Source organism: Haliotis rubra, unplaced genomic scaffold (genome assembly GCF_003918875.1).
Source record: "Haliotis rubra isolate DU_JTF1 unplaced genomic scaffold, ASM391887v1 Scf1670, whole genome shotgun sequence".
Lineage (NCBI taxonomy): Eukaryota > Metazoa > Mollusca > Gastropoda > Lepetellida > Haliotidae > Haliotis > Haliotis rubra.
In genome coordinates this window covers 4,770-22,905 of record NW_025765637.1, presented here as the reverse complement: position 1 = coordinate 22,905, position 18,136 = coordinate 4,770, and the positions used below count along the sequence as shown (strand labels likewise).

At 39.2% G+C, this 18,136-nt stretch overlaps 1 protein-coding gene across 1 annotated transcript; it reads left to right on the top strand.

Annotated features, from left to right (window-relative positions):
* The first annotated feature begins 1,952 nt into the window (after positions 1-1,952).
* Positions 1,953-17,779, top strand: LOC124272205 (fibropellin-1-like). Its single transcript, XM_046707358.1, has 4 exons — positions 1,953-2,055; positions 12,800-12,857; positions 14,789-14,896; positions 17,634-17,779. The coding sequence occupies exons 1-4, from the start codon at positions 2,032-2,034 to the stop codon at positions 17,762-17,764; spliced, it is 321 nt and encodes a 106-aa protein (XP_046563314.1). The 5' UTR covers positions 1,953-2,031; the 3' UTR covers positions 17,765-17,779.
* The last annotated feature ends 357 nt before the right edge of the window (positions 17,780-18,136 follow it).

Below are 18,136 nucleotides of genomic sequence, written 5' to 3'. Positions count from 1 at the left end.
GGGTCAGACAATGAACAACATTCCCTAAGCTTTCTTCAATCGCTTTGCAGTGGTTTGAATGTTTGGAGTGCTCATGACACCGCATCTCTTCAAGGGCGTATCACGATGCCTAGTGTCATATCATACCTATTTCGGTATTACTCTGTCAACAGTTAAACAGTGATTAAGGAGCAATGAGTAATTTTTTATATAATTAATTATTCTGTTTCAACATAGATTCTGGTGTCGTTGATAGATTCAAAACGTCGTATATACACAATAAAGAAGTCCATAAAAATTGTCCTCATTCTTCATCTCCCCAACTTCTAGAATGCCGACCCGTGAAAATCCGGGGTAGAATAGGTCTTCATCAACCCATTCTTGTCATAAAAGGTGACTATGCTTGTCGTAAAAGGCGACTAACGGGATCGGGTGGTCAGGCTCGCTGACTTGGTTGCCACATGTCATCGGTTCCCAATTGCGCAGATCGATGCTCATGCTGTTGATCACTGGATTGTCTGGTCCAGACTCGATTATTTACAGACCGCCGCCATATAGCTGGAATATTGCTGAGTGCGGCGTAAAACTAAACTCACTCACTCACTCTAGAATGCCATTCAAAGAAATGATTAAGGAAAACACCACAGATCATGTCATGCAAAAAGATGCATTTCAAACGGCATAACATCAAATAATGCACGGTTACTTTATTCCAGTAGTATAATTATCTGAATAACAAGACCAAGAACATTCCCAGCATTGCTTTGAGAACAATTTACATACTCGCTTTGTATATTCCGCTAAATAACTACTGCAGAAAGAGTATGCTCTTATGGACATTTCTTTTGACAGACTTTTATTGCAGAAAAGCGGGTTGACAATACATGTGCGACTGTCACTTGCGATGGTCTGTTCTACATACACTGCATAGCCCCTTGTTACAACAGTCTTTAAAACACAAACATGTACATGATCATTTGTTAAACAACTTTTCCCCTTCATCATGACAAATGTCTGAAATTATAGTGACGATTTGGTTTGAACAACTGACCGAATATAGCTTGTACAGGAACAGATGTTTGAAGCCAGCCATTTATGACGATTTGTAGCTTTCGGATGCATATTTATTTGCCATTTAATTGATACGATTTTGTAGTAAACGGTTTTTGTTGGTTGGATTTGTTGGTGTTTAACGCCGCATCAAATTAACCTAATCAAATTAATGAAAATATGTTTAGTTCATGGCAATGTATAGCATTCATATTATTTTGGATAAGCACATATTTGACATGCGCCACAACATTTGATGATAATTTTATAGACGATATGAGAGTTCATTTCATCAATATCGTTACAGGCAACAAAATGAAATAAAACGTGAAGAATTTTGACCGTATTAAGTCCTTTTATGCAAATGTCTGACGACAACAAAAACGTCCTTGTGTAGGAACCGACCAACTGATAGACAGACAAAACATTGTCCCAGAATATCATAAACTTGACGTTCATAAATGAATCATGATCCCAAACAAACACATCGTTGAAAGGTGTCTTTACAATATATTTATAATTAAGTCTGATCGTGTTTATTATAAATAGAAACCACCCTGACCCCTGACACACACGCACGCACGCACGCACGCACGCACGCACGCACGCACGCACACTAATCACGACCAAATCATTCACTGTATTTCGTAAACGCTTTTCCACCTTTCTGTACCTAAATGTTTCCTGGCTTCAGCACCAACGACACAAGACAACAACTCACATTCAGTTCTCAGTGACACTAATAAATGTAAATTGTCCTTGACGATTCGACAGAAACTGATCTAAATATGCCGCAGGGACAAGGCCAAAAGCCAAGGATACATATACACACTAACATGACCATAAACGTTTCGTATTGCGCTAAGCGCATAAAAGAACATCACGTGTTAGAAAGGATACTGAGCAATCCAAGCTGTGACGTGTACATCTCGTGCTACATGGAAACTATAAATATGATAATACCCTCAACTCACCATTAAGCACCGCTTCGAACATCAGAAGATGATGACTACTGGAAAAGCAATGGTAGTATTCTTGAATATCTTTTTAATGTTAATTCTCATTTAATCATTGCATTTTTAATAGAAATAGGTTAATTTGGTTTTGTAAATAGATAAATGTTTTATACTTAGTTTAAATTATGGTCATTATTGTCCTTCTGTAGGGGTAGGTAAATCCCAAACATTCAAAGCAAATTAAGTTTACCTGATTCTTTAAATATGGTACATTTTATTATGGATAAAACCTTGACTACAATCTCCAGCGTCTGAAGCGATGATGTAAATTCAGCTATGGTCCATGCACTCAGCAAAAAAAAGTAGTCCCCATGACCCATAATATGGTGATGTACCTTTAGTGGCTGGCGATCTACATCCTTTATTGTAATAATATTAAATGTACTATGTAATGTTTGTGTTAAATAGAATATTTTAATATTTGAAATGTCGAGTATGGGAGAATATATGTTCTGTAAATCTTTTGCTAAGTTGTGTACAATCGTTAGCGGCTGAAGTGATGATGAAAATCCGGATTTTTTTCCACACACGTGGCAAAAGTCCCCATGGTCCCTTGTATTGTGATCTTTCTTTAGTTGTTGATGACGTATGGCCCGCTTTTATATTATATTGTTTTGATGAAAATACACTATTAGAGATAAAGGCAAGTTATAAATTCGATTTCTGTGATTTGCTAATGTTTGTTACTGTCCTCATCACATATTCATCACATATTTAGAACTTGTTTAAATCACGATATGGTTGAAATACTGCCGATGTGACTTTAACTTTTAAATCACTCGTTAAAATTGTAAGTTTTTAGACATAGATTGTGATTTTTATATTTTACAGATTTGCGATCAATAATATGCTATATGTTTAATATACCTCATCTTGTCACTATATACGTACTAATATTTGTATAGCGCCAATATCCAGCTCAGCTGCTCAAAGACGCATTGTCAATCTCAACGGCGCATCGTATTTTCAATCTCAACGCCCTGGGGATCATACAACTCTTGCAGCCACTAGGCGCACCGAGTTAATATGGCTTTCCCATCCTTACATGGTACCCATTCAGAGCTTGGTGGACTGGGACACATAGTCACAGTACTTTGTCCAAGGTGATTGCACGTATTCATGTGTCCACCATCTGGTCACTTATCAACGGAGTCGTGAGTTCTTTTAAGTGCGCAGGGTTGTGTACTGTACACTAGGGGTTGTGACAACACTGAAAGAGTTGACTCTTCACGCAAAGATAACTCCAAGCTATTTACACCCGGTCACAGGTGGGGTCGATCCGGGCTCCATAAGCAAGCTGGATCACTAGCCTGGCGCCTTAGTCAGCATGCCCCGTGTATGGCTGAAAATTAAAACTATCACGGGTATTTACGCGCATGCTCATGGAAGAAGGGCTTTGGAGACATACACACGATAAACCTGATCTTCACGAAGGCTGTTGTGTTGGAAACCGACAAAATACTTTCTTTAAGAGGCATTTTAGAAGTTGTTTTCCTCCGAAAAAATACCTTTCCTTAAATTCCGAGAAAACACGGGAAAACTGAAAAGATATTCCTAAATACAAGAGGCATCAGTTCATGGACAGATTCTGTGCACGAAACCTGAACGTTGTGTCCCTACAGAGGCAGCAAAATCTCGTGCATGTGTAAAGGCAGTGAATGGTAGCGTTTTTATATATTTTATATTGAGTCTTGCAATATTTTTACTCTTTGGTAGAATAATCATTTCTGACAACAGAGCCCACCACCCCTGTTCCTCTCTTAACGATTTATATGTTCCCATCAGATCGGGAGGCTTGCCTTAAAAGTGAAACTGAGAGCTTTATATTGGCTGCGCAAGATCAGTCAAATCCCTTTTGCAATCTCTATAATGTCAGTCTTAAAGAAAACATTAACATGAAATGTCCATTATGCAATGATTTCACAGAGACTGTCAACGCCTTGTCACTGGGTGGCCGTACTTGGCACAAACAACATATCTTGCACGACATGCTGTCATGGCGCGTTGCTTCTATTACCGTCCTCGACATGCCTGTCGCTTTGATGCCGTGGTCCATCCATGGCGCGACCATGAACATGAATAGGGCGTCATGGGAAATGATGCTTTTAAACTTGTTTGATATAGGCCAATATACAGCCAAGATAAATTCCTGCTAACAATCCTGATTTTGTCCTTTTAGATAAAGCCAGTGAAATTATTTATACAACTGAATTTTCTATCCCTTTTGCCAGGAAAAGCATGGCATATTTGAGGACCTAGCTTTTTAAATTTCTCGCTTACATCCAAAGTACACTGTCGTCAGGCTCATTGTTCTCAGTGCCCTTGTTGGGTACATCTTGATCTCTTGGTCGGTTTTTAAACTGGATCACATCTCTTCTAACCAGTCTGACTCTGCAAGGACCACCCACATTCTCTTCTGGAAACTGTTCCTTGTCTCTAAAGACCATTACTTCACTGCTTGAATTTTCACGTGGACACAGGTTATGTTCCTCCTTGGTTCTGCAAAGGTCGAACAATAATTCCCTTCCTATCACGAGCTTGAATAACAATATATAGTATTCAAAGGGTGTATTACAAATCCAGTGTCATCCTTCTGCACTTCTAATGATAGTACTTTAGATGGTGTAGAAATGTGAGTTAATAATTGAAGTCCCATCGGCAGTACTTCAGCCACGTTGTGACTGACGATAAAAGTAGATTCCATTCTTATGATAGCATCTAAATGATGAAGAAATGTGAGTTAATATTTGAAGTCCCATCGGCAGTACTTCAGCCACGTTGTGACTGACGATAAAAGTAGATTCCATTCTTATGATAGCATCTAAATGATGTAGAAATGTGAGTTAATATTTGAAGTCCCATCGGCAGTATTTCAGCCACATTGTGACTGACGAGAAAGCTAGAAATCATAAATTAAGATTTAACACCGGTATGCAATAAATTGTTAGTAAAACTAATTAAATATAAATCACCTATATATCAATTGTGCGAATTGCATGTACCAGTTGGAACGTAAAAACATCACCTTGACTATCAGAGTTAAAATAGTTGAAATTAACAAAAAAATACTGCAACTAAGAAGACGGAGGATTCTAGTGATTCCAACATGACTAGCTAACCATCATCTTTATTCTTGTTTCCTCCTTCAATCATAAGTATGTCACACATATGATTTTGGACAGTGCCAAGGAAATTGTTAGTAGGTAAAAAGAGAGAAGATTATTTCAACTTCTTGCAAACAGTCTTCAGCAACCCATGTTTGCCACAAAAGTCGACTATGCTTGTCGGGATCTGGTGGTCAGGCTCGCTGACTTTGTTGACACATGTCATCGGTTCCCGATTGCGCAGAAAGATGCTCGTGCTGTTGATCACTGGATTGTCTGGTCTAGACTCGATTATTTACAGACCGCCGCCATATATTGCTGAGTGCGCCGTAAAAAAATAAACTCACTCACCCTTCCAAACAAGATGTGATTCAGTTTAATATCACCTTATATATCACTGCAAGTAAGGTGGTGACACACATCCATGCAGCCTGTTTCACAGTCCCTGAACCACATTATTTCCCCTTCCGCCCAGCGTTTTCTGCAATGCTAAAGTCTGGATTTTTGTCAAGGTTCTGGGGGCACCCGAAACGCAACTTCCTCGTAGTTGGCACTGAATATTGTGCTTATTCTGTTATCAGTATAATAAGTGCCAAGAGTCCTATGCCAGAAGGCGGTGGCTCATTTGCCAATCTGGTGATATTGACCCCTGAATTCTGTTTCTTGAGAAATGTGTCATGGGCCGAACCATCCTGCCACAAATTCTTTTGGATATCATAGCTATTCATGTCTTTATTTACTGGAGTATGGCAACTCTGTAACCCTGGTGTTACAGCCTAGCTTCCGCTGTAACGCCGTCCTTGTTGACACTCGATGGCGGTGGGGAGCAGAGATGCTGAATATTTTTTACCCTATCATCTCTCCACAATCAATCTGGTTCTGTGCATAGAGTTTACTATTATTGCACTTTTTTACTATTGGGTCTTGGTTATTTGAATTTTCAATGTACAAATTATCAATATATTTCTTAGCTTAGAGTCCTATGCCAAAAGGCGGTGGCTCGTGGGCCAATCTGGTGATGGTGACCTCCAAATTCAGTATATGTATACTATATCCTGTCATGGGCAGAACCAGCCCGGCATTTAATTTGGTGTACAAATACTCCTATTTGCGTCATGTTCGCTTGAGTATATCAACCTTTTATCCCTGGTGTTTGCGTCGCGGATAATTAAACATCGTCCATGTTGATACTCCGTGGTAGGTGGGGAGCAGCCATTTTGAAGGAATGTTACCCGACTTCGTTCTGGCGCCCTGCTTGTAGAATGTTTGAAGAAACAACAATCTGACAATCTGACAATCTGTTATCCATCAGTCAATTTGCCAATGTTTAGGTTGTTGTTTCCAAACACGGGACATTTAATTTTGGCGATTGTTCGCGATAGGACCCCTTCCTTGTCTGACATGTCCGAATAAGAACTTGCAGCAGAGTTAAAGAATATGTTAAAAACTGACAAAGGCATGTCATTAGTGAAACGTTTCAAGAGAAAAACCGGGATTGAACTATTGAACCAAAATACACTTACTCGATCGGGTTAGCGCGATCTTAGTTACCACAGTATATCAAAGCTAATTATGTCAACATTAGAGTGGAGGTGTATGTCTCAATCCACTCCGATGCTTGATGTCAGAAATTTGGCCATGGCTCCAAAAAACTGTAATCGCTCTATGGTTTGCCACCACTGTGGTGACAAACCATGAAAATCCTGATTGTCAACAAGTATTGTAATGTAATTGTGATGGCCAACATATGGCCAACAGAATAAAACATTCCTAAACTAAAGTATGAAAAGAACATTACCTAATCTCTCAATCAGCAATTCCATCAATACTTAATTATAACCCACATGGTAGTTCGAAAAGGGGTTTCATAACAAAGAGTATGTGTTATAACACCTTCGAGTGATTTGATTGGCTATTTTTTTTATTATTTAATACGTGAACTTTGACATGACCGGTACTACTTTCATCACTCATTCCATTCATGATTTTCATTCAGAAGTTTTCACACCTTCTGAGAGATTGTAAAACGAGAACACTTCTATGAAATTAAATAAAATTTATTTATAGTGTGGTTGCAAGCCTAGGTTTTCAATCCTTTAATAATAATCCTTTAAAGGATTTTTAAAAAGGTCACTTTTCATTGTTTAGTTTCGCTCTTAATGAATACCTGGGTATATATTATATTCACAAAATACAGTTAAAAACGGTAATATTTCATTATACAGCTTGTATTAGGAATCTAAAACGCACCTCCCTCGAAAGCATTTCGCGATTACGCAAGATAATGAGGTAGCTGGTCACTTGACGTCATACCCGAGAGTCGCTACATCAACACACGGAAAATACAGTGGTACAGAGCCTGTTCGCTTAGTGAGGTCTGCTTCTAGTTTAGCAAATAAATCAATCCGAGAAGTCAAACCTGGATTTTGATGGCATACTAATTACAGATAATATCACATACATGGAACATTTTCAATTTGAAAGTATTTCTAGCGGCAAGACCGAGAGGAATATTGACGACGATTACACCAGTTGACAACAAGTACGGCCGTGGGACGATCCCGATCCCGACTATGACTATGTTTTGAATAGACCTACTTCAGACTGGTATGCAAGCCACTTGCCTATCACATGTTCATGGAAAACTAATTAGATACTGGATTAAGTTTTCAGCGGTCACGGTAAAATTTGCAGTCATGATAACGGCAATGTTCGATCAATGTGTTGAGCCTGTCTTCCGGTATACATCGGTATGGGAAGGTAAACACTGAAATAGTTACGTTCGGGGTTCATGATTTTATGAAGGTTATTAAGTAACTTTCAGCTTTATTTCATAAAATGCGTCTTTTGCTAAATTTGTCCGTAAAGGGAATGGTGATAATCTTTTCTATGAAATACGTACCGTTACGGAAGTCGATAAGTTCGACCTCACTACTGTATACAGTACAGAAGTACCCTAAATTCGTTAGTGTATGTTTTCGGAGAAGTCGGTGTATCGTCTCTGATATGGTGCATCAAACATCAGTTTTATTACATTTTCGATTTCCATACACGTAAAGCATCGGTTATTTATCGTGATACTTAGTCATATAAATCTGCAAAATATACATAAAATGTAAAATGATAAAGACCTGTAACCTCCTTAACAGCTGATAATGGATATAATATATAAATATAGATGCAGAAAATCGAACTGACAAATCCTTATCTATCTCTTTAACTGTCAGCTAGTGAAAAAGAAAATTCTTCATTTTGTTCTAGTAGTAATGTGTAAAGTGTGATCATTCCCAAAGAAAGACCATCGATCAAATCAAGAAACCAGCACACAAAAATTAAAGCAAATTATTTATTTGCATACAAACTGTTTATGACAAATTAATGAATACAGTGTGTACACCAACATCATGAAGGCAAAGACTTGCGTGTAAATTAACTGGATGGACTTGTAAAAGCCTAAGAAAACAAGACTGATCTCCAATAACACCATGTGACACAGTGGTGACTGCAATTTGGAAACATTTACCATCTGAACAAGTCCCAGGATTCAAACAGACGAATACAATAGACCTTAAGACATCAGGCACAGCTGGTTTCAGTTCACACCCTAGACACATATACATGATTTCATTTTTTATCTTGATGTCAGTGAATTCACCAGTTCCTGTTTACTAGTTATAAATGAAAGTGTCTGGCAGAATATCCAGAAAAAAATAGGCTGTTGTGTCCTGCAAGGTTGTAGGAAGGAAACATGTTTCTTCTCTCGAGAATGGCCCTGAGTAGGACTTCCACAAACTCTGTGAATAAATTTTACATTGAATTAGAGACATTTTGTAACACAATTTCAGTATATTTTGTTTTGGCAACCATAATAATAATTTATCTTTGAAATCTGCACTAAAAAAGTAAATACTTTTGTCTTAACAAATGCTGAGAGGGAAAATAGATATGATGATTAAAAACCAGTGTCTTTGCAAACAAGACTTTGTGTTGACTCATTAGCTTGGGAAAAAACATTCAGTTATAGGAACAGTGTGGGTTTTTTTCAAACTGGAGTGCATGAGTTCAACCAAAGATTATTGATTGTCTGAATTATATTTACCATGTGTTGGTTTCTTGTTCACTGGCTTGGCCTCTTGGTTTAGGCTTAGGGGTAGCTGATTGCCCAGTTGTGTTCTCCAGTCTTGGTCAATTCTAGGGTATTTAGGTTGTTTTCATTGATGTGAAATGCTGCCATGTACATCCTAAAAATAGCATCAAAGTAGCATTTTTACATTTGCCAAAAACAAAACCCACAAAGAAATACGTTATCTGAATGAACATATTTCCCTGATTTCCCATTTTTGAAAGTGGGTTAAAAGTTACCTATATATACAGCTGCCATGATGTTTCTACAAGGGGTCCATAGAAACCTAAGTTTTATGCCAGTGCAGAGCAGTCATTTTCATTTTATTTATTGTACATTGCCTTAAAGAGCGAAAGAGTGAGATTCAACATTTTAATCATGCCCAAACACACACGCAAACACACACAATTCACATACCATTTTAACTTGGTAGGGGACCAGTCCCTGGTGGATAATTATCTGATATGACTTATTTTTTATTATGTTTTAATAATTGTGTGCTCTCTCTCACCACCGCACTCATATGTTGCAAGTTCTCATTTGTCCATGCCCACCCCCATCCCAATCCCTCCACACACACTCACACAACAAAACACCCAACATTCCGTCTCGGGAAATAGATGACTTGGCCCTACTGGGTAATAGTAACAGTGGCAGTGAAAATATATATCTGATCGAAAAGAGGACATGAGCGCAAATTATGACGTACTTTTCCATCAACTATTGCTTTATACAGCTAGCTAGTACTGGAGTGTTTATGTTGCTCCAAAACAACTACATCTTAAAACTCACCTGCAACCAACGTCGCGTCCGGAATGCAACTCTCTCGGTCTCAGTCCCAAGTTGACATTTCGATGAATTACATTATTGCGTTTGAAACCAAATCCTCAATTGAAAAGAATTAAATCCTGATTCCGACTTCATCCTGTCTTAATGTATTTATTTTCTTGACTAGTTACAGGAACGACCTTGCCTCTACGCAGCATACATTTTCCTGGAGTGAAGCGGTTCAAATCCCAAATATGATGTAGTAATCCGCATTGTGCGGTTCTATATTGGGAAGCAAAATATTGCTTAAAGTGTATTTTAACGACATTTTCATCTTTCAGAACGTGGGTAATAAATAGGATACAAAACTCGTTCCCCTTTCATATGAAGTTTATGTCCCGAGTGAAATAATTTTGCTTTGTCACGGGCTCGTGTGATATCCTATAATTATTCCGCTGAGGTCACACGGTCAACTACCACTATATCTGTGTCATGTCAGACTGAGTTGACATGGGTAACTTGTCATCGAGCTCGATCTCACTGAGAGTCAAACATCGTCATCACCTTCAACATCTCAGGCAGAGAGTCACTCAGTCACAACCAATCCCAGAACAATCACAAATACAAATCTAACGGTGGAACTTTATGAAGGCAAATTGGTCTTTGTATGAAACCTTGTGTGTGTGGAAAAATTAATTCCGGACAATTTTAAACATGTATTAGATCATATAGAGTTTTTTCAGTTGAGTTGAATGAAATTGCTGACCAGTCCTCTGTAATGCCTTATATTCGTAAGCCATGGTTCAATGTTGAATGCAAACAAGCAAGAATGTGTAGGAAGAAAGCGGAAAAATACTTCCGCAAAAACATAAAGAATGTTAAAATTACTAGTGCAAAGGCACGACGTGCTTATGAACAAAACAAGTCCCAGTCTTGGGGGAAATATGTCTCCACAATTAATTCGAGCAAAGCCATGTCTAAGGTGTGGATGGTGTGGAATAGGGTTCAGAAAAAAAGGCAAAGGTTTTAAATCTTCTGTTCACCATCTTAAAGAAGGTGACAAATTGATATCTGGTAAGTGTGATATTGCAAATCAAATTGGTGAAACGCTTTCCAAAAAACCCTCATCATCAAATTATGTCCTAAATTTTAAAAATATAAAAAATCGACAAGAAAAGATGAAAATTACTTTTGACTGTAATATCGGTGAAGACTAGAACGAAGTATTTTCATTACATGAGTTTCATATCGCCCTCAAGCAAGCTCATGCTATTGCAGCTGGTGATGATAACATTCATTACCAGTTACTGAAACTCTGAATCATGTCTTTTGACGTTTTTAGATATATTTGATTTCAGGGAATTTCCATCCTTCAAGGCACAATGCCATTGCAATTCCCATGCTGCTTTATATTTCTTTACAAGTAGAAGTCTGCAAAGGTCACTTTTCAGTTATTGATTATGACGTGTAAAGACGAATTCACATTTTGACAGAAGTCAGAACATGCAATACATGTGTCCTTTGGGTCCTATGTGTGAGTGTTATCAACATTAAGATGGCTGTTTTCTTTCCTTGCATTCCATTAATCAGTTTTCAAAAGAATTTAACAACACATTCAAATAAGGCTACAAATTCTGGCCAGCTGAATGATGGAAACATTCTTTCCCCAACCTGTATTTTAGTAAGGGTCGTTATAGTTTGGTGTGTTGGGCAAAAGCACTATTTATGGCTCCTTTGCCCTCAACCACCAGACTCCCGTCGCCCACCGACACAGGGCTGACTGAGTTTGATGTGACGGCGCTTTTAACAATATTATAGCAATAGGAGGGCAGGGGACAACAGAAATGGGCTTCGCTCATTGTACCCATGTGGGGAATCGACCCTCGGTCTTCGGCGTGATGAGCGAACGCTTTTACCACTAGGCAACCTTCCATCCCCACCGTCATAGGTGCGCTACCCACGGCAAACAGGCCAATTTACTCGCCTCTTACAACCGGCTGTCATCAATACAGACATCCCTCTGTCAGTCACGTCGCTGTATGACGTATAGTCCGGACCCATCCCATCTTGTTTCATATCTAGTTTAAACGTCGTAATTATATATTTTTTGGACTTGGTGGTGTCGCGTGACATGACATTTTTTTAAAACTGGACCATATCTGATCACCACATCAGGACCTATATTAAAGTAGGTACAATAACCTTTCCAATGAGCCATAATCTGTCCATGCAAGAGACGGGGGCATTAAACTCTTTAATTTAGCCAATTTTCGAAAAGTCGCTGCTCTACTAATACATGTGGATGGTTATCAGCAATGACATTGTCGATTCCCTCTTTGAACATTCTTCTTAAAGAAATCATGTTCCCCAATGGCATAAATATCACCAGGAATAGAAATAAACTCTTGTAACGATTTTCTTTTCGAAATGAGCTGCATATTTTCCTCGGTAAAGTTCTAGATACCTGCCACCCGTGAAATGGTTGTCTAAAAACAACAGTTTGTGATATCTTGTAGGATGATTTTCCTCTTTACAGTTGGATCATCACGGGTCACGACTTTTATTGGTACCATGTTTAGCATAGCAATTACAATAAATAGACCAATGTCTAAGGCAAGATCACATTACTAGGGATCTTTGGGACTTAGGAGTACGCAGTATTTGATTTGCTTTCAAACGTTCTGTTAATCTAATCTCATTCAATGGCTTTGTTCAGTATTTGTTTCTGTAACGTCCTCTCTTTGTTTGTTGTTGAACAGAATGTGGCTGTCGCCATCATCGTTATCGCCATTTCAATCCTGCCGAACTTCAGTTATGGTGAGATATGTTCTTCATATACATAGTAATTTTGGAAAACAATATATTACCCATTCTCTTCCCACAGAGGTTACTTGTCATATCTTCCTACGAACCTCTGTTCTAATACGGCCATATTTCCCAGTTCTCGTAAAATCCCTAGCGGCAAAAAAAGATCGCAACACGAATTATCTCCTTCTTTCTATCCAATCAGAACACGTGTTACATCGACTTAGATTCAACTTGACTAACACAAGCAAATGTGGGGCCACAAATATCCCCCACCTGCCGGGGACTTGTGTTGATGTTACACACAAGACGTTTAATGTCTAGCTTGTCCGTTGTCAACGAGGGCTATAGGGACGCCACTGATCCGCCATAACATGACTGAGTTCTGTCTAGAAGAAACGTTTGCGCATCGCGCAGGGGAAGAGGTTTAGTTTTCTCGAAGCATACGGAAATTACCGAGGCCTTGCACAACGTCGCTGATTGCGCCACAACTAAATCTGATTGCAACCAATCACGAATCCTGAACACTCGCACCATGAAAGGGCCGTATTAGAACAGAGGTTCGTCGGAAGATATGACAAGTAACCTCTGTGGGAAGAGAATGTATATTACCAAGAGTAAATGAAATATATATCGGTGAACTTGCAGACGTCATACTTTTATCAATGATGAAAGTAACGTGTAATATACAGAGAATTTGTCTCATATTTAGTAAAGGTTGGTTGTACATTGTAGTTGTAAATTATTTGTTCATATTGTATATTATATATTGTATATATTTTTATTCTTCCACGAAGTTCGTCACAAAATAGAAATCTTTATACATACATGGACGTGAAACATTTGAGGCCCTATTTTACGTCCACTTTTCATGCCTATTGTAAAGCATAAATAGAGTGAGTGAGTGAGTTAGAATTTAACGTCACAAAGCATAAATAGACATGTGAGGAGACTGTGCATTAAGATTTACTAGTCAAGTGACTTCCACAAACACGTGTATTATCTGGTTGATGTCATCAATGCGAACAAATAAGGAATTCGAATCCTTGGGTGGTTGTCCCCAGAAAATGCTAGACACGGATGTTGGTTGGTTGGTTGACTGGTTGGTAGTTTTACGCCGCACTCGGTAATATTCCAGCTATTTTTTTTTCTTTTCTGACATCTTGTCAGCGCCTAAGTTCCTTCCTTGAGAGGCTACCCGCGAAGGTCCGGGTTAGAATATTGGCCTTCAGTAACCCATGCTCGTCGTAACAGGCAACTAACGGGACCGGGTGGTCAGGCTCGCTGACTTGGTTGACACATGTCATCTGTTCCCAATTGAGCTGATCGATGCTCATGCTGTCGATCACTGGATTGTCTTGTCCAGACTCGATTATTTACAGACCGCCGCCATATAGCTGGAATATTGCTTAGTGCGGCGTAAAACTAACTAACTCACTCCTTGAGAGGCATCTTAGAAGTTGTAAAGATTAAGGAAAACCAGGTTCTTTGGATAGTCAGCTTCTTTATTGCAATGGGTGGGACGTTTCGGCGTAGGTACAAGCAAGTGATAACGGTGTTAGTACCAGTTACGTGTTTGTATGTGTATGGTACCTGACACAACCTAGTTACTTCAGTACAATAGAACAAAACAATGTTCTATCGTTTGAGCTTCTTTACTCCGATTGACATGGCGGAGGACAACAACTGTGTCGTAGTTCACATCAGTCAAAAGGGGCATAACTCGCATAACCTTACTAGACTGCATACCACATAACAGTACCTACGCCGAAATGTCGCACTCATTGCAATAAAGAAGTTGACTATCCATAGAACTTGGTTTTCCTTCAATTTGTCAGCTGTTGTATCACGCTCATCCGAACGTTTACTATTTAAGTCATTAAGAAATGTTGTTTAGCATTTACAATTCAATGTTTTAATTTGCATCATCATGGACTTTACAGCATCTCCATGTCGGTTGATGCCCTGCCACAAAGGACGCTGTATTAAGACATCAGCATTCAGCGCCGTTTGCAGGTGCAACACAGGATACAGAGGCTATAAATGTCACAGTGAGTAGAGAATTATTTCACTGTACAGTGACAAAGCGTCACAATTTGATGGCATTTGTATTTACAACACTATACCAAATGATTTCAACTGGCACCATAAGGTTATTTGTCATACACAATACCCTGATACCGATACATCAATATGACTAACTGTAAAGCAGATTTTTTGAATATATTGACACTGAAGAATCATCTGACAATAGATTGAAAGAACTGTGAGATAATATCATATCACAAACAACTTCTCCAAGGTATGCCGTCGTCCCTGCCGACTGTAAACATCTGTTCACCAAAACACCAATAATGTGTGAACATCATATTTCTCACACATGTATGCTTGCCACAAAAGGCGACTATGCTTGTCGCAAGAGACGACTGACGGAATCGGGTAGTCAGGCTCGCTGACTTGGTTGACACATGTCATCGATTCCCAATTGCGCAGATCGATGCTCATGCTGTTGATCACTGGATTACATACCGCCGCCATGTAGCTGGAATATGGCTGAGTGAGGCGTAAAACTAAACTCACTCACTCGAGCTCATTCGCACATATGTAATATACTAGCCACATAAAGAAACTGTGCACACAGAAAATGCCTTCAGAATTGGAATACAACACAGCAAAGACGAAATGATGTAGGCACTTTATAAGCTGAAGTATCTGACCTCAAGAAAATGTCAAAAGAACATGAACAATATCTGTAACGATGACGTCAAAAGTTCAAAATCGAGTAGGGGATCACACGACGAAGTCACAAAGTCAATAACGGGTATGACCACCGTGTGCGTGGAGCACAGCAGTGCATCGACGACGCATAGAGGCTATACCAAATGAGCATTGAAGGCCTGGGGAATGGTCTGGGACAGGGTCACTGCTGTCTAGAACCTGTGTCTGAGATGAGTCACCCGAATCCATCTGTCCTGTCTTGGCATCGTTACGTCGGGAACGCCCAGAACGTGGGTGGTCGGCGACGTCATTACTGTTTTGATAACGCCTGACCAATGCAGATATCGCGTTACGATGGCATTGGAAATGTGCTGCCACCTGTTGTTGGCTCATTCCTGCTCGAACCATTCCAATGGCTTCATGACGTTGAACGGATGTTAATCTTGGCATGATGTGCATGTGACTTCTTATGTGAATTTGTGATCGTTTGAATGAACAAAGATCAAGATTTCGACAGTGACAGCAATTCAGAGTTTCACATGTTGTGTGCAGCTGCACAGGCTGCACAGGCTGCACGTGCAGTAACAAATTGCAAGGTCATAGGCCACCGTCAATGACGTCACGTCGCCTGGCACTTGCATGAGCGTTTAATTGTCTCCAATACTTGCTATGTTCACAAATGTGTTTATGTATGAAGAAGCCGTGTGCCTATGTTTATATTTTCTGTGTGCACAGTTTCTTTATGTGGCCAGTATAGATATATTTTTTATCTTTTTTTCTCAGGCGGTGTTGCATAACAATATATTCAAGACGATAAGGCATAGGAGTTTGACCCAAGCTTACTAAAGTAATCTCTATTAATGATAGAAGTTTACTCTGTTAACATGTACTATACGGTGAGCTCCTACTCTATTAATTGGAGAGAGTGAGATTTTAAGCCGCTTTTGCAATGTTCCAGCAGTATCACGACAGGGGACACCAGAAATGGGCTTCATGCATGTACCCATGTGGGGAATCAAACCTAAGTCTTCAGCGTGACGAGCGAACGCTTTAACCACTGGGGCTACCCCATGTTGGTGGAGAGTTTATTCTTTCTAAAGTTGAAAATGATTCGTCTCGACAAGATAATTACAAGGTTAAAAGGATTGTTAATATTTGATTACCAACTATAAATAATACTTTCTTTATATATTGCTACCGAGTTTTGTGTTTTTGTAAAATATACAAGTTTACATCTGTTTCCAGATTGACCTAACTTTGTTGCATATAAATATAAATGTTATTTTTGGTAACACTTTCTCAGTGAACAACTAATTTCTAGTACGGACTTGGCTGCTTTGGTTAGATTGACACTGAGTCCGGGACTCAACCCAAAACAATACTGGAAAAGTGCCAACCTTAATATGACTTGATCACTTTCTAATTGACGAGACCCGTGAAGATCCGGGGTAGAATAGGTCTTCAGCAACCCATGTGCTTGCCATAACAAGGCGACTATCTTGTCGTAAGAGGCGACTAACGGGATCGGGTGGTCAGTTTCGCTGACTTGGTTGACAAATGTCATCGGTTCCCAATTGCGCAGATCGATGCTCATGCTGTTGATCACTGGATTGTCTGGTCCAGACTCGATTATTTACAGACCGCCGCCATATAGCTGGAATATTGCTGAGTGCGGCGTAAAACTAAACTCACTCACTCACTCTAATTGACGAATATGTTAGAGACGGTTGACTACTTTTTTTACTCAAGGCAAGAATGAGTGAAATTCATAAGGCAGTTCAGTGCAGCTGAGATATAACAAATATTTCTAAATAATCCTTTTCTTACATTACAAAGCTTCAACTCAGTATTGGTGCGGTGGGGTTGCCTAGTGGTGAAAGCGTTTGTTCGTCACGTTGAAGACCCTGGTTCGATTACCCACATGGGTACAATGTGTGAAGCCCATTTCTGGTGTCCCCCGCAGCGATATTGCTGGAATATTGCTAAAAGCAGCGTAAAACTAAACTCACTCACTCACTCAACTCAGTATTGATCTCGCTCGTGTTTTTTGTTGTTGCTTGTTTTGATTAGTTGATGTAAATGAGTGCAAAAAAGATCCATGCCATCCCGATGCTGTGTGTAGCAACACTAGAGGATCATACACGTGCACATGTCGTTCTGGATTTGAGGGAAATGGACGCACTTGTACAGGTAAGGTGTAGAAACAGCATGTTGCAACACCTTAGTTCTTGAAAGGCATTTAGAAGTTGGTTATGAATACACGACACATTATATTGATATCAACTTCTGTTTATTCTTTGTACGACGTTTTCGAGCTAATTTTCGCTCCTTAATGAAAACCTTGTTGAAGATTTTGCGACCATAATCATCTGTTTCACAGCTCGGCTTGAAGTAAAGATTTTGGCCAGGTAGAGATCAAAACATGTTCATCGTGATTGTGAAGTATCTGACTTAACAGGAAACTTTTCTTCAGACATCAACGAATGCGGTAAAAGACTAGCCGACTGTTATAACAATGAATATATATGTCACAAAGGACAGTAAAATATTAGCAAGATATAGTCTAAAAACTA